Source organism: Notolepis coatsorum (assembly GCF_963971535.1).
Source record: "Notolepis coatsorum genome assembly, chromosome: 1".
Taxonomy (NCBI): Eukaryota; Metazoa; Chordata; class Actinopteri; order Aulopiformes; family Paralepididae; genus Notolepis; species Notolepis coatsorum.
The window spans coordinates 198,573,989-198,592,301 of record NC_140165.1 but is presented as its reverse complement, the minus strand read 5'-3'; the positions used below and the strand labels follow the sequence as shown (position 1 = coordinate 198,592,301).

Below are 18,313 nucleotides of genomic sequence, written 5' to 3'. Positions count from 1 at the left end.
GATAGTGGAAGTTAATAAAACTAACAATCTGTGCTATGGGCACTGTAATCTAAGGAACCGACTAAGGCTTTAGACACTTCAGCCACACGCTGATTGTAAGCATGGATGACAGAAGAAAACAGGAGATACGGATGAATAAGGTGACAATGCAGTAGATTTTTTACCTCCTCCACCGAAATGGGCAGGATGACTCGGCTAGAAGAGAAAGAGAAAAGAGAGAGAAATAATTACAACACAGCAATCAACAAGGCATTACTGCATTTAAAGTCCTTTGTCTGATAGACCACCGCAACACTTCCGGTATTCTGAAATCATGGGAGAGAGAGTGGGGGGAGAAAATGAATGAATGTGGATGAGAGCCATGAGAGACCAGTCCCAAGTCGATCAGCAATTTCTCGGCAGAGCTATAGTCACTTTTCTGCACCTACTACCTAACTCCGCATGCGCAGATTGCCCACGGAGTCTCTCTGGATTGTTCAGAGATCTAGGTTTATCAATCTGCGCATGCAGAGTTCGGAGTAGGTGCGGAAAAGTGACTATAGCTCGGCCGAGAAAGTGCAGATCGACTTGGGACTGGTCTCTCGGTGTTCAGGAGACTAGGCGTATAAAAGTCTATTGGGTCATGTCTCCAGCACCCCCACAGCCGTAGCTACAACCACTTAATGCCAAGGCTCTCTCCCATGAGCTCAATGTAACGCGGAAGTGCAGTAGTCTATACCCATGTATTCTCCTGGACAATGTTCCACTTGCGTTCCTGTCCAACATCTCTGCCCAAAGGGGAAGTAAACTAACCGGTGCTGCTTATACTCAAATAATTTCCCCTTAACATATTGAATAAATAATAGTATACCCCATATTTTTTATTATAAATAATAACCGAAGATTTGTTGAAAGAAGTTAAACAATTAGATTTCACAGTGTCTGTGCAGCCTCGTTTATTCACTGTGTCCATGGAAACGATGATGAACGCAGCCATAAAGGTATGGTTTCCTTACGCGGAAAATACTTTACTTTTCTGATTACTACATCACTGCATAACTCATAAATGTTCAAATGTATTATGTGGCTATTTGTGATACTCTGTATACACCTAATAAAAATTTACAGACGCATTTTCTTTCAAACTAATTTGGTCACAGATGTCCGGACTTGGTCAAATGTTTTGCCGTCTTGGAGGTGTTTTGCAGGCTGTGATCAGATTCAGATTCAGATTCAGACTTTTTTTTTTTTTTACTTTGACCAGTCAGCTGGTTCTTTTAGCGTTTATCGCTTTTTCTGGTCAAGCACGACCGACAGAAAGAGGTTGAATAAATAGGATATAGATCGGGGGGAAAGACACTCTGAGAAAATACGGCGAGTTCGGGAGTCGAACTTGTGTACCCCAGATCCGTGACGCGCACGGTTGTCCCCGACGCCGCAATAGCGCAGAGATACGCGGTGAGCTACTGGAGCTCCCTCAGATTCAGACTTTTATTTGCCACATGGAAGCAATACAATCATAGAGTTTTTATACAAAATCATAAATACCATACCATGGGCAAAAGGAGCAGGAAGAAGAATAATTCGTATAGTTACCTGCCCCCTATTCCTAAACTAAACAAGTACCGGTATTACTTGATGGTCGGCGACTCTGCATACAACCTAATTTACACAAAATAATAATTTATACCATATACAAAGAAACAAACAATCAGATTAAACAAGAACATTTTTAATAATTATAATAATAATAATAAAGAAGAAAAGAAGAAAAAGAAAAGATCTCACTATTCAGATCACATTTGACTTTCATAGTGTAAAGGAATAGACACAGCTCTGCATAGGAGTGTGATACCCACGGTATTAATATTAAGATTATATGATATCATCGGGGTAGGAAACACACCGCGTGATCGCAACGTCCTGGGTTTCCTGTCACTCACTATCCTGTCCCCAATAAAGCAGAAATGCCATAAAAACACATCTTAAAACACCATATTTCCTGGTAGCAGTTCCTTTCCTATAGAATTGTAAAATAGCAGTGGAGAGACTGGGGTAATTTCAGTGTCTGAGCCAGGATTTGCTACCAGACCAATGTCCAGTATGAGTTTCAGTAATGTTAGCTTGACTATTGTGTGTTTAGAAGAAAATGTTATTATTCAAAAACCTGTCATAGAAAAGGGAATTCTGCTTCTGTAGTTGACCGTATAGGCCATCTATACTGTCAATGAGCAATGAGCAATGAGCAATGAGGCCCGATAATAAATGGTCGCTTTGTTTTATTAGGGCACTGGGGCCAATGTTCTAGCAATGTGGGACCAGCATGTTCAACAAACAGTGGGACTGTGAGGTTTTGTCCGCTGCTCACCTACTCGCTCTGTTCCTTTAAGCCTACTCGCTCTGTTCCTTTAGTTTTCTGTTAATCAATTGCATTCTCCTCACCTCACTAGCCCCCACCCTCGCGTTCGTTTGCTCTTCAGCAACCACACCCTTGGACTACCTGTCATTATGTGTTTGATTGGTCTGGTGCCGAACACACACTTCTAGTTTCAAGTATCAATTACCTTCACGCACCTGATGTGCATTCTAATTAGTTCCCCTGTGGGCTTTAAGTACCTCGCTCTCCCCTCAGTTCCTGTCGGGTCGTTCCGTATCATATCTCTATCACCTAACTCCTTCGGGAGGTTCTCTGTCTGTTATTATGTTTTCATCTCCGGCGTGAGATGCGCTCTAGCCTTCGCCTCCTGTCGCCGTTTGCCTGGAAGGAGACACTGGACTGCGCTCTCTAAACTTCCACGGGAGGTATTCCAGTGTTCCACTTCAGACCTCCGCGCAGCAGACGTCCAGACGCGCATCCAGACCTCCGCGCAGCAGACGCCCAGACGCGCATCCAGACCTCCGCGCAGCAGACGCGCTCTTCCGCGCAGACGCGCTCTTCACTCCAGACGCGCATTCAGACGCACTCCAGATGCGTCCTCCGTACCGGCGCGGACTCCAAGCAGTCGCGCACCCCTCAGACCTCCGCGCCAGATGCGCCCTCCGTACCGGCGCGTACTCCAAGCAGTCGCGCACCACTCAGACCTCCGCGCCAGATGTGCCCCCCGTACCGGCGCGTACTCCAAGCAGTCGCGCACCACTCAGACCTCCGCTTGGACAACCCGTTCCCCGTGGCGACGCGCTCGCCCTGTTGATCCTGCTCTCTTTACGCACAGCGCCTGGGTGAGTTTTGCAAGACTGTCTTTGACCCAATTCGTTTTTCGTGTGTTTAAGACACTGAAGATATCCTGCTTTTTTGTCAGACTGTCACTCACCCAGTGTCAGCCTTTTGGATTGTTCATTGGGATAATATTTGCTTTAACATCGCTCACTGTGTGTATTCACACCGAAGATATTATCACTTGGATTAGTATTGGGACTTCGCTCACAGTGTGTATAGCACCGAAGATTCATCACGTGGATTGTTGTTGGGACATTACTCGCAGTGTGTATTTACACCGAAGATTCTGTCACTGGATTATCTGTTTTGGGACAAGTCACTTCTCCTGTCACCTGCTCTGTTCCCAACTGTTCTCTGAGCTAACCCGCTCTCTCTCCCTCTCTGTCCCGTTTCCACCTCGGAGAGCTGCCGAGAGGAATCTGCAGAGCGGCTCTGACGTCATCGTCTATTCCTCAGACGAACCTTCCCGGGAGAAGCTGCAGAGCAGCAACATTCTTCTAATGCCTTTTCCCAGGCCTTGTCTGTTTTTCTCTGTCCCTGTTTCCACACTCTAGTCCTCCTAGTCCTCCCTGTCCCCAGCCCGCCTCCGCGGGCCTCTGTCCCTGTTTTCCCCACCCTAGTCATCCTAGTCCTCCCTGTCTAGTCCTCCTAGTCTTCCCCTCTCTAGTCCTCCTAGTGCTCCCTGTCCAGTCCTCCTAGTCATCCTAGTCCTCCCTGTCCAGTCCTCTCTAGTCTTCCTAGTCCTCCCTGTCCAGTCCTCCTAGTTCCTCCTAGTCCTCCCAGTTTCCTTCCCTTGTCCTGTTCCTGTTTCCCTTAGCCTTCCCCTTAGCCAGCTCGCCTCTTAAAGGCACTGTGCCTTTTTCCCATTTCTTGTTTTCCAGTAATTTGTGTTCTCCCTTAAAGGGACAGTGCCGTTTTCTGTGTGTTTCAATAAATGCCCAGTTCTTGGCTTACTCTCATACCTGTCTTGTGTTGTGCGATTGGGGTCGGTTACAAACCATAACAGGGACACACCAATAGGCTACCCACAACCAACTTAGAATAACACCATAAGTCAGGATCTAAGCAAAAAAAACACCCAGTCATCTGTCAATGGGTCATTAGTCAGGCAGACTAAATACTGGCCTGTCTAATTGGAACAAGTGAGGAGTATTAGCCAGACATATTGTGTAGCACACTGTAGTTGAGACATGGGGGCCTATTACTGTTGATGGAGATTTGACAGACCTCTGACTGTAGGCCAGAGAGAGATGAGATAGAAAACCACCCTGAAGAATGCCACTGTCAAGGGACAACCAGGCAGAGAAAAGAAGGTGTGTGTGTGTGTGTGTGTGTGTGTGTGTGTGTGTGTGTGTGTGTGTGTGTGTGTGCCCACGACTGTTTGTGTGTGTAGGGTAGGCTACCCTTTATGTGTCTCCCTTCGGTGGTCCATGGTACAATAGCCAATTAATGGCCACCTGTTGCCAGTCTAGCATGGCCTGAATATTTCATTAGAGGGGATCAGAGTGGAAGGGGAGCCATCAGGCCTGGAAAATATAGTTGTTATAAAAACTCTAGTCAGGAGCAACACCAGTACTACAATAGTGGCAGAGTCTAATGAAAATAATTATGACCATAGGCCTTGCATCAAAAGGGTACACTGCCTTTATTAACCCTTTCACTGCCGCACTACCAAAACGGTTAACCCTTTCACTGTGACAATACACAGAGGGTTAACCCTTTCACTGCCGCACGACAGTGAAAGGGTTAAGAACTAGCTCAGTGCTTCCCCTACCATTGCCTTGGTGGGACCCCCCGCCCCTCCTGAAAAAAATTATAATAATAAAAAAAAGATTATATAAAAAAGAAAATGTAAATTATTATTATTATTATATATTTTTTTTGTTTGCTTTAATCACAGTAATGTTGGCAAGCTAGCTAAATTCAGTTTTCATATAAATTAATCTTCACTAAGACTTTAAAACTGTGGCGCGGCATGGTCTACGGAGACGCAGAAAAAAGCTACCAAATCCATTCCGTGACATTCCGAGACTATCTAGCGTCACGCGTAACAAGTCTCTCTCTCTCTCTCTCTCTCCTTCAAGTAACCAAACGTTACACTATAAAAACGAACTGAATAGTTGATATAAGTTGATATATGAACTGGATAGTTCATATAAGCCATTCTCCCTTTCTGTGTGTGTGTGTCTGTGTGTCTGTGTGTGTGTGTGTGTGTGTGTGTGTGTGTGTGTGTGTGTGTGTGTGTGTGTGTGTGTGTGCGTGCGTGCGTGCGTGCGTGCGTGCGTGCGTGCGTGCGTGCGTGCGTGCGTGCGTGCGTGCGTGCGTGCGTGCGTGCGTGCGTGCGTGCGTGCGTGCGTGCATGCGTGTGTGTGTGTGCGCACGTGCCCATCCCAACTCTGGTATTTGGAAAGTTTGATAGAATTTACTGAGGATGGCCAGATAATGTTGATATTTAAACTTAAAAATGTATATACAGAGAGAAGCTTCAGCAAGTGCAAAACGCTGCTGACTGACAAAAGATAATCCCTCACTGAGGAAAACACAAAGGCCTAACCATCATGTATCACAATGGTGATGTCAGCCAGAGATGGGGAGAAGCATGGACCTTTAAAGGACATCTCTTTGAAATAAATTACATTTTACAGTTTTTTCTGATTTCTTTTAAACAAATTATTATTTTGTATTATTTAACTATTTCATTATTATTTAGTTACTGCACTGCACTGGCAGTTGAACTGCATTGAACTGAACTGAATTGAAAAAAAGAAACCTCATAACTGAACTGGCACTGAACATTGAACTACACTGGCACTGTTTGCAGATGTACTGTTATTAAAGTTAGTTAAAAACATAATTTTGTATTGTTTTTCTTTGTTAAATCCAAAGGGAAAAAAATATAAAATCAGAGAAATCCGAAAAACAGGGAAAATTAAAAACCGAGAAATCCGAAAACAGGAAAATTCATATCCGAAAACAGGAAAAGATAAAAATGGATTTCATAGGGCCCTAGTTAAGGTGAGTTAATAAATGCACTCAGAAAATCTGCTCCGCTCTGATAAACTGACTCTTTGGTCAGAGCGTCCAGTGTGCAGCCCCCCCTCCCTCCGCACAATGGCGCCCCGTTGTCGGCTGCCAGTCTGTTTGCGGTGGTGAATATGCATATGTTGTCTCATTAGTCCTGCATGCATCAAACAAAGCGCATGTCGGTGATTTTATGCTCTGTGCCATTATTACTATCTAAAATGTAATAAATTGTGGAATATTACTATAATGAGCTGTATGTGTATGAACCAAGCGTCCTATGATCTCACACTCTTAGGAGCATAACAGGAAAAAGCATTCCATGTAAAAGTATTCTGTATTTTTGTATGTCAGCTAATAAAGAAACTTGAAACTTGAACTTGAAACTTGAGCCCTCAGAATTTCCGAAGAACTTGAGTGTGCTCGGTCTGACACTGGTTGTAAATAGCTACGAGTGTTGTATGTGCCTCCCTGTATTGTGTATGTGTGTTGTCACTACTGTATGTATAATTGTAAATAAGTAAATTTATGTGTTGTAAATAAATATTGTTAATATTTTTTTACCTAATTTATGTGCAATTGTTTCATTTCAGCTCAGTGTAGAGAAATGCACCGATACGAACAACCGCCTTGCACGCGTCTATGACGACACTGTTGACACCACGTATCTGTGACACGACAACACTAGTAGTTTTGGGGGGCCTACCACTCCCCCTGAAAAAAATCCTAGGTGAAACACTGAGCCTTATTTATGTTGGTGATTAAAAAAAGGATGTGTGTCATTCCTACTGCTGCGTTTGTTGTTAAGTCATTCTGGATAAGAGCATTTAAGTGCTTTAAATGTAATATAGCTTGAATGTATTAAAAAAACAATAGCGGATTCTATTTGGAAACGTTTGACAGGAGAGTGACTGCTTGGATATTGCTCAGCACAAAGTGCCTCTTGCTGGTGAGCCAAAAGTCATTGGTCATCAGAAAGGGTGTAGCCTTGGGGGCGGCCGGGTAGCGCAGCGGACTAAGCGTCTGTCTACCACCACAGAGACAGTGGGATCTAATCCAGCTGCGGTACCTCCGGCTTGGTCGGCCGTCCATATACTGACACAATTGGCAGTGTCAGCGGGTGGGAAAGCCGGTGGGGTGGGTCCTGGTCGTTGTAAACAGCGACTCCTACAGTTCGGTCGGGGCACCTGCACAGCGAGGGAAGGATCTGGCGGAGGTAGTGTGACCCTTCCACACGTTACACTTCCCCAGTGAGAGTCCGCGCTGCCAGGTGAAAAGAAGCGGTGGGCTGGCTACACATGTGATAGTCTCCGCCCTCCCAGACCGACGGTAGGGGGTAGAGTGTGCAACAACCAGGAAGGGGATTGGGGGGAAAAAAATTTAAAGAAAAATTCGGTATCTCACTTGATTCGATACTCGGTAGTACCGACGTGTTTCGGTTCGGTACCTCAAAAGTACCGAATTCGGTACCCATCCCTACCCACCGTGGATGCCTACTTTTGAAGTAAAACACAAACGTCATTCCTCCTATAGATGGATATTGTATTTGGCCGGCAGGACACGTACATTGTTTGAAATGTTAGTTTTGTTAGTATTATTATGTCAAGCAATTGCTATCCAACACTGGTACATTTGATCCATCTTGAGGCGTCGCCCTTCAGTCTCTCCCCATGTGGAATTTCCCCATTCAGCAACAGGAGATTTCCCCATTTCCCTACCTGGACATTTAATATTATGTTATTATTATGTTATTACTGTATATATTATTATTAATATTCAAACTTAATCTCCGGGTGACCTAACAATGGTACATTGTGAACAAATCTGTTTACTCCTACAAAATTAGACGTACAGTAGTGATCACAGCACAGTGCAGTTCTTTTTTTCTTTTTTTTTTATTATCTTTCTTCCCCTCCTTTTTTCCCGATTTTTCTCCCATCCCACCCTTCCTGGTTGTTGCGTACTTTCCCCTACTGTTGGTCCGGGAGACCGGAGACTGTCACATGCTTTCCTCCGACGCATGTGCAGCCTGGGGCAGGCCAACCTGGCCGCGCAGGTTCTCACCGGGGAGAGTGTAGCGTGTGGGAGGCCACACTATCTCTCCTCAGTTCCAACCCTCGCTGAGCAGGCGCCCCGACCGAACTGTAGGGGTCGCTGTCCACAACGCCCAGGACCCACCCTTCAGCTTTCCCACCCCCTGATACAGCCAATTGTATCAGTGTGAGAGGCCAGCCAAGCTGATAGCAACGCCGGGAGCTGGATTCGAACAGGCGAATCCTAGTGTCTCCCGGTGTTGGTGACGAACGTAATCTCTGTGCGCCACCTGCCCCCCCAGCACAGTGCAGTTCTGATGCCACGATGCCGGTCTGATGTATATCAAAAGTTCTCAGTGATGAAATGAGGGTTTCCCATTAATTACCTAGACTGTGGTGGCCCGCCACAGTCTAATTAGTCCCGCCACAGTTGTATAATGAACCAAATTATTATTTTTTTTATTAAAAAGAAATCTTTCTTTTTTATTAAATTTTTTTTACAATTTTTTTAAATATAAAGTTTGCCAATAGGGATGTATCAGTAGTATTGGCAGTGGTAGTAGTCGTAATAGTAATCCACTATATATTTTTATTTTCTAAAAAATAAACCAGTTCAACACAGGTAACCACTTTTGCTTAATTTCTTTGATGGCTCAAATGTATGCTCTAGTCCCGTGGTTCCCAAACCTCTCCTCGAGACACCCCAGCCGTTCCATGTATTTGTTAAATTCCACCACCAGCACACCTTGATTCAACTAGTAAAGGGCTAGTTAAGTTGAATCAGGTGCAGTGTTTCCCATAGGATTTTCAGAGACTATGGGGGGTGAACCTCCGACCCTCTTTATTTTTTTTGTACATTTTAAAGTTAAATGCATCAATCTGGTGCACTTTGAGAGCAAAATAAAGAGGCTAGATCTATGATGAACTTTGTGCTCAAAACACAAAATCGACTAGACTAGTGCTTCCCAATCCTCTCCTCGAAGCACCCCAGCCGTTCAATGTATTTGTTAAATTCCACCACCAGCACACCTGATTCAACTTAACTAGCCCTTTATTAGTTGAATCAGGTGTGCTGGTGGTGGAATTTAACAAATACATTGAACGTCTGGGGTGCATCGAGGAGAGGATTGGGAAGCACTAGTCTAGTCGATTTTGTGTTTTGAGCACAAAGTTCATCATAAATCTAGCCTCTTTATTTTGCTCTCAAAGTGCACCAGATTGATGCATTTAAACACTGTATATATATATAAAAAATAAAACACTACAGCCATGTTGCTTATTAGACAATATCTGTCTAAGACAGAAGCAGAAGCTGTATTTGTACTTTTATGTGGGTTATCCAACTGTATCTGCTGCCACAGTAAAACATTGTGTGTACTTTGCACCATGGTCAGATGACACCAGACTTGATGCTGGCTCAGAGATGATGTGCACATGACATGGTACTAATACATGTGTCCAGTATTCAAGGACTCCAGAACCTAGTGAATCCAACCATACTTTCAATCAACCATAGGGTTGGTAAATTTAGGGAATATTCAAAAGGTGGAAGCCTTCCATGGAAATTAACAGGCATAGCATGGGAAATAACAGGAATACATATAGGGGTTATTTGCACAGGCTGTATTTGCCATGGCAAATGCATATAAAAACATAAACCGTTTACAAAGCAGACATAACCCTCATAAATACATAATAATAATAATAATAATAATAATAATAATAATAATAATAATAATAATAATAATAATAATAATAATAATAATAATAATAATAATAATAATAATAATAATAATAATAATAATAATAATAATAATAATAAATGTAGTTATGCAAGTTGAACTTAAATGTTTACTTTGGAGCTATATTTAGCCTCTTTACAGGTATCTACATGCTTAGTATCTACTAATATTCCTCAATGTCTAGGTTCATCCATCACAGCCTCTGAAAGTTAGTAATGTTAGCCGTCTCGCAAGCGGTATGGTCGGTCTCAAAGAGTTTAAATTAAATTAGCATGCTCAATCAAGCTACAACCCACATGGTAGCAAAAACGAATGAGGAGAAGGTGTAACAGTTAGACACTATATGAGCTTTGCTTTAGACTACAATTAGCTAGTTAACTGAATATGCTATATATTATGTCACATCAAATATATTCACCCCAGTAATATAATACTTGTCTGAAAGCATGTATTTGTCTCAGTACTCTGCACATATGATGGTAGAAGGCACTGTGCAGACAGAGTTGTGTAATTCTAATGTTACTGGATTTCCATTAAACAGGATGCATGTGATGGAGGAGTACATCGCACATTGAATGCAGAGTTCAGGGTTGAAAATTCATCTGAATTAAAGGGGAACTATTTTACAATTTCTTTCACTATTTGGGCACTTTTACACAATTCCTGTGAGTCTATGGAACACCTCTGTATGTTTTTTTTTATTTTGTTTTTTATTCATTGTTTTGTATTTCTAATCAAGTACTCAAAAACAGCATTTTTCTACCTCAAGATCTTAAGCCGTTTTGAGGCTGGGCTCCAACCACTGTGTGGCCTGGTGCCAACTGCCACATTATTATGCAGCTGAGAAATCTCTGACATCACAGATAGGGATGGGTACCTTTCACATTTGAACCGATACCGGTACCTGTGAATCGATACCGGTACCCAACAGTACCTTTTTTCTGTACTTTAGTCTCTAAAAATTGTATCTACCTACCTCAGTTGTAAAAAAAATATTCCAAACTTAATATTTAATAAATAAATAATGTATTATTATGACTTTATTATTATTTACATCTTACTGATGTAAAGTATTTTACAACTGATTAAACAAACAAACAATCTAGCAGCAATGAACTACCCCAGCTGCTGATTGAGTATTCAAGCAGTTATTTTCGCTCCACACTCACTGTGTGCTTCTCCCCCGCTTTGGAGAAGACCCACTTGCGTGAATACTTTCGACAACAAATGTTTGTTTCCGCGTTCGAGTTTTGCGCTCTGATTGGCCAGGTCATGTGACATGTGCGCCAATCGTGGGACGGCAAGTTCGGCGCCTATTTCCGGGTCTAACAGCCTGCAAACTACCTAACGCCTAGTTTATCACTGGTTAAGCTTAGGCGACTCTTTCGCAGTTGGTTAAGGTTAGAGTTTGGAATCAGGGCAGGCGTTCTATCGCCATGCTCTAAGACAAACTCTAACCTTAACCAACTTCGAAAGAGCGCCTAAGCTTAACCAGTGTAGAAACTTGCGGTCCCACGATTGGGCGTACATGTCACATGACCTGGCCAATCAGAGACGCGGAAACAAACATTTGTTGTCGAAAGTATTCAGGCGACCCGCTCTGCGGTGTGTGTGTGGCTTGTTTACCGACGTCACATCCTCTCTACTCTTCTGTCCTGAGTTGTGCCGGCTTGCACTGTAGCCCTAGGAGCTAACGTTATGTCCGACGGTTAGCTAACGTCAGCTTAAGTCTAAGAACGTTAAATGGGTTACAAATATGTGAAACTATCGAAGGAGTTCCGACCGCTAAAAATAAAACCCACCGCGGCAGTGCGAGCACATAGCTAAAAACGTTGCGTGTGGTGCAAGTATGTAAAAAAGAAAAACATGTATTGTGCCTTAACGTGCGGTTTGGTTTTTGCAACCAACAAAACGTGACGTCATCGGACTTTCCTTTTTTTTGCGCATTGTACCGAAAGTTGGCACCGGCGGATCTCACGTGAATCGATACTCGGTAGTACCGACGTGTTTCGGTAGGTACCTTTAAAAGTACCGAATTCGGTACCCATCCCTAATCACAGATATGCACATTTTCAGATGACTCAGTTCAGTGAGGGTGAATATTGTGAGAGGAGAATTGGAAGAATGCGCCAATATGAGAATTAGAGACATAGATCCTATTAATATAAGTCCACATGGCTAGGAAACAATGCTAAACACTGAAAAAGGCCATTTATAAGATAGTTCCCCTTTAACATTAAATGGGGATATTTTTGCCAAAACTTGATCAAGACATAGTATTGCCTTATTATGTGTACTTGCCCCAAATAATATGTTGACTATTATAAGCTTAACTTATCCTTTGCAACCCTATCACCCACCACCTTATGTATTCATTCATCCTTTCATTCAACAATTCACTCCCTCATTTAGACAGGCCAGGTGCATAAAAAAGAGATATAAGAGTAAAAGCCACCTTAACAGATAAGAACTATACGGACATTTGAAATTACAATAAATTGGATATAATCAGACTAGTGTTTCCTATGTTTTTGTTGATAGCCAACTTCATTGATTCTGATCAGTTGATAATAACGCAGTGTCTGTCAGTGCCAGTGGACGCACGGCAAGTGGAGCGACAGGGACGCTTCGCGCTCGTTTCTCTCTCCTCCCTGAATGTTTGATACTAGTTCAATACATTTGATAGCGGTTTCAAAATACTCACAATTCTTTAATGAGCATCGTGGCGGCGTCTTCCGTGCAAAAATCGCATACAGGTGTATGCAAAAACCAAAGATGTTTCAAGTTGAGTGCTGCTTCTTCTCCGCCTGTGGTTTTGTGCGCTGTGGTGGGGTTTCTTCCTGACAGATGCCGAAAGGGGCGTAGTGTCAAAGTGATGGCCACGCCTACTTTAGTTTCAGGTGTATTGCCTATTTATTAAGGTACCTTACCGGGTAAACGAGTCGACCATGAATCTCCATAACAACAAAACCATTTATTTGTAGCCTCGTCGCAAGCCAGACAAAACCTTGCATCAACATTTCTTTCTGGCTTGCGAGTTGCGAGGCGAATCTAAAGTGTCAATAATGCAAAGTCAACCCAAATCACTTGGGGATGTGAATGAGGTAGTTGTTTTTCATCAGCCATAAAATGCTTGATTCAAATATTTGTATTTGTACCACACTCAATACGCCTACTTAATTAAAGAAATGTGGTACAGTCCTACACAATATAAAAGGGCTGCGCAATACAAAATAACATTGGATTTATGGGACTGTGCCACATCAAATGAATAACGTTGGTTGGGAGGGAAGGAAGGGGTTAAATACATTGTGTCTCTGATGTCTTGTCTGTATGTCTGTCTATGCTGTAACATGGTTGTCTTTTGTTTTTCTTTTTTGTAACGCAGTGTTCTGACAAAACAAATTTCTGTATCAACAGACAATAAATAACTATCTTATCTTATCTTGTATTTTAAACAGCGAGAGAAACATTCCAAGCATTCAAAATGTGGACCTTTATTTCACCCCTCAGGGATATTTGTCTTTAGTAAAACAAGTAACAACAAGTAGCAGCCACTGCTGTCCTGTCGTCCACAATCAACACCACCAGTCCTGAGGCTCCTCATTCACTTCCATTTTGTTTGAGGACCAAGTCTAAATATCGTACTTCTGAATTATAAACAAACAATAAAGCAATATTACTCTATATCTGTTATCTTAAAAAAAATTATATTTTTTTCTGAGTCAAAAGTTTGACCAACTGTCAACTTTTCACAGAATGTTTAGAATCTTTCCTCCAACAAGGCAGCAGGTAACCATGGTAACCACTCATCTAACATCCCATGCAAGGTAAAGATACACAGCACACTCAAACCTACAACAAATTGACCAGATCTGCTTTTGTTTTTCAAAGGTAATACATTTCCCCAAAATAAATGGAAGTGAATGAGGAGTCTGACACCTGGGAGGAATGGTGGTGTTGACAGTGGATGACAGGGACAGCAGTGGTCACTAGCTTACTTTATGACTTTCCATAGGGGTAAGACTGCTTTGATTGATTGATTGAAAATGTTATTAACAGATTGCCGAATGGGTACAATACAGTACAGCTCAATACACACAATTGTTGAGGGGATGCAGACCAGAGAAAGACTTTCGTCTTGTTTACATCAGGATCCCCCATTTTCAATTCATCATAACATATATGACATACATGACATACAGTACTGTTGCATCTAGACATTTATGACATACCAGATCTACAAATATACAGTACTGTTTATGAGTACAAAAAGAGTCTAAAAAGAGAAAAAACTGTACATTGGAGGTGGCTGGGTGGGTGGGGGTTGGGTAGGCTGGGTGGGGGGGGGAATTGTACATTGGAGGGGGTTGGGTTTGGACATTTATAGACATTTACAGTTTTGAATTGCAGTCTCCCATAGGTGCTCATTGAGAGTGGTTTTGAAGGTGGGTAGTGATTCACATTCCTTCACAGCTATGGGTAGGGCATTCCACATAGATGTGGCATAATTGCGAAACGTGTTTAGTCCCTTGTTTGAGCCGAATCTGGGTTTAACATGATTTGTGGAGCTCCCTCTGGTGTTGTGGTCGTGGTATTCACTGACCTTTGGGAAGTATTTTGACATGTACATGGGTACCTTAGTGGTGTAGTGTATCTTGTAGACCAGGCTCATTGCAAGTTGCTCTACTCTGTCGTCTACTCTAAGCCATCCTAGGTTGTCAAAGTGGGCAGGGGTGAGGTGGGTTCTTGGAGTAAGGTCAAGCAGTAGTCTGACCAGTTTGTTTTGTGATGTTTGTAATTTTGTTTTTAGCGCCTTTGAGGTGCTTTGGTACCATGAGGTGCAAGCATAGTTGTAGTACCCTTGAATGAGTGCTCCTGCCAGAGTCTTCAGGGTATTCTTGTTTACCAGAGAGGAGATCCGTTACAAGAATCTAGTTCTTTGGTTGACTTTTTTTTATTACATTGGATGCCATTTTATCACAGGAAAGATTTGCCTCTAGGATGGAACCCAGGTATGTAATTTCATCTTTCCTTGTGACAATATTGTCACCCACTGTAACTGAGAAGCCGTCGGTCTTGCTGAGTTTGTTATTTGATCCGAAGAGAATGGACTGTTTTACCCCGGTGTAATGATAGTTTGTTATCAGAGAGCCAGGTGCAGATTCTGCCGAGTTCCGTGCTGAGGGTTTTTTCAACCTGTAACTTGTTCCGCAAAACAGGAACAAGTTGCAGTCACAAGCTGACGACATGTCATTTGCATAAATTAGGAACAGTAACGGTCCTAGTATGCTTCCTTGTGGAACACCACAGCTCACTGGGAGGGGGGGGGGTAGAGTACCGTTTACCTCCACCATCTGTTCTCTCCCCTCCAGGTAGGATTGCATCCAGCTCACTGATAGACATCAAAACCAATTGCTTTTAGCTTGTCAATCAGAATGGAGTGATTGTCTCTACATGCTCCACCGGGCCTACTCCTACCTGGATGAGCCGGGGAGCTATGTTAGGATTATGTTTTTTGATTTTTCGCACGCTTTTAATACCATTCAACCTCCCATACTTGAAGACAAACTCAGGAACGGGACGGCCACAGTTCGTCAGGCTGGGGAAATGCGTCTCTGGGACAGTGGTGAGCAGCACCGGGCCCCCGCAGGGGACCGTCCTGGCTCCTTTCCTGTTCACTCTTTACACATCGGACTTTAGCTACAACAGTGAGTCCTGCCACATCCTGAAATACTCTGATGACACAGCTATTGTGGTGTGTGTGAGGAGTGGGCAGGAGAGGGAGTACAGGGACCTGGCGGGAGCCTTCGGTGCCTGGAGTGAGGAAAATGGCCTCCTTCTGAACACCTCCAAGACCAAGGAGATGGTCATAGACTTCAGGAGATGTAAGCCCCCCCTTTATCCAGTCAACATACTGTAGGAGGGAAAGACATCGAGATGGTGGAGTCCTACAAATTCCTGGGTGTGCACCTGGATAGCAAACTGGACTGGTCGCTGAAAACTGATGCCTCTACAGGAAGGCACAGAGCCGGCTGTTTTTTCTGAGAAGGCTCAGGTTGTTTGAGGTGTGCAGTGACATGCTGCACATGTTCTACCAGTCAGTGGTGGCAAGCATAGTTTTTTATGCTGCAGTCTGCTGGGGAGGCAACATGTCAGCCAAGAACACCGGGCGGCTGGACAGGCTAGTAAAGAAGGCTGGTTCAGTCCTTGGCAGGAGGGTGGACCCACTGGGGGTTGTGGTGGAGAGGCGCACACGGAGTAAGCTGCAGGCCATCATGAGCAATGACAGCCACCCTCTCCACCACACCCTGACAGGACAGAGGAGCAGTCGCAGTGGACGACTTTTATCGCTGCGCTCGCGGACTGAGCGGTTCAGGCTGTCCTTTGTCCCCACAGCCATCAAACTGTTCAACACCATGTGACCCCCCCCCCCCCTCTCTCTCCATCTCTCTCTCTCTCATGACCCGCCCACCCCCCCCCCCATTGGGACAATATGCAATTCATTTTAAATTTATTTTAAATTTGTATACTTTTTTTATTTTTATTTTTTTTATTTAAGTCATCACAACTTTGTACCTCAGCGCTGACCTTCATTGTTTGTTTGTTGTACTGGTTGTCCTTTTTATTTTTTTATTTTTTTAATTTTTTTGTGCTCTATTGTCTGCCTGAGCTGTTACTGGATACCTGAATTTCCCCAAGGGGATTAATAAAGTATCTATCTATCTATCTATCTATCTAACTTGACAGTGTCGAAGGCCTTTTGTAGGTCCAGCATGACCATGCCGCAGTATATGATGTGGTCATTCAAATAGAGAAGGCATGTGTCAGTGGAGTGGGATGTTCTGAAGCCAGATTGGAATTCGTAGATTAGATTTTTTTCCGCAAGGTACTTTTCGACCTGTTCGTATACTATTTTTTCCATGACTTTCGAGATGGAGTTAAGAATAGAAATAGGACTGGGTTCGAGCCCAGCTCTCTGCGTTGCTACCAGCTTGGCTGGTCGTTCATACTAACACAATTGGCAGTGTTAGGGGTGGGAAAGCTGGTGGGTGGGGATTGGACGTTGTGGACAGCGACTCCTACAGGTCGGTTGGTGCGCCTGTACAGCAGAATCAGGAAGTAACGGGGGCAGTGTGAGCCTCCCACGCGTTACTCCTTGCCACTGAGAGATCGCGCTGTGCAGGTGAAAAGATGCGACAGCTGCCTCCTCGTGTACCGGAGGGGACACGTGATGCAAGGCTTCGTCCTCACTGCAGCCGACCAGTGGGAGGCATAGTCTAGCAACGTTCGAGACAGGGGAGGGGAGAATTGAAGGGAGAATTGGCGAGGCGAAATTGGGGATGGGAGAAAATTTGAAAAATAAGGAGAAAAAGTGGATAAAAAAAAAGAATAGAAACAGGGCAGTAGTTGCCTGGGTCCAATTTGCTGCCCTTTTTGTGCAGGGGGGTTACTCTCGCAATTTTGAAGTCTTTCGGTACGTGTCCCTGTTTTATGGAGAGGTTTATTATGTGTGTGATGACTGGGGTGATGGTGGCTGCTGAGTCTCTGAGGAATTTGGAGGGGATATTGTCATGGCCAGTGGCCTTGTTTGGTTGGAGGGCGCTCAGTTTTTTGAGTACCTCAGATGTTCTTACCATTTCTAGTTTGAAATCGTCTTTGCGGACCCCTAGGTTATTGTAGTAGGCTAGGATGTGTTCTACCCCAAAATGCCCTGAGTGGGAGGGTAGTTTATTTACCAGTGTTGTGGCTATGTTTGTGAAGAAAATGTTTAAGTAATTGGCCACATCAAGCTTGTCTGTGATGAGCATGTTATCTTTTTCTTTTTTATCCACTTTTTCTCCCCATTTTCTATTTTTCTCCCATCCCAATTTCGTGTATCCAATTCTTCCCTCCCCTGTCTTGAACGTTGCTAGACTATGCCTCCCACAGGTCGGTTGTAGTGAAGACAGAAGCCTTGCATCACGTGTCCCCTCCGGGACACGCGGAGGCAGCCTGTCGCATCTTTTCACCGCAGCAGCTCGAACTCTCAGTTGCGAGGAGTAACGCGTGGGAGGCTCACGCTGCCCCCGATACTTCCTGCTTCCGTCGCACCGGCGTCACCAAACCGACCTGTAGGAGTCGCTGTCCACAACGTCAAATCCCCACCCACCGGCTTTCCCACCCTCTAACACTTGCCAATTGTGTTAGTATGAACGACCGGCCAGCCGGTAGCAACGCCGAGAGCTGGGCTCGAACCCAGCGTCTCCTGCGTTAAAGGCGAGCGCCTTGCCCACTGCGCCAATCAGCCGCCCCTGATGAGCGTGTTATCTGTCTTTATA

At 43.9% G+C, this 18,313-nt stretch overlaps 1 protein-coding gene across 1 annotated transcript in view; it reads right to left on the bottom strand.

Moving 5' to 3' along the window:
- Window positions 1-12,811, bottom strand: part of pitpnaa (phosphatidylinositol transfer protein, alpha a) — a 40,191-nt gene extending 27,380 nt beyond the window's left edge. The window contains exons 1-2 of the mRNA XM_084308647.1: window positions 12,697-12,811; window positions 165-195 (exon numbers count right to left, since the gene is read on the bottom strand). Coding sequence (XP_084164773.1) covers window positions 165-195; window positions 12,697-12,713 — 48 coding nt within the window. The 5' untranslated portion in view covers window positions 12,714-12,811. The remainder of the gene's footprint in view (window positions 1-164; window positions 196-12,696) is intronic.
- Between the last annotated feature and the right edge of the window lie 5,502 nt (window positions 12,812-18,313).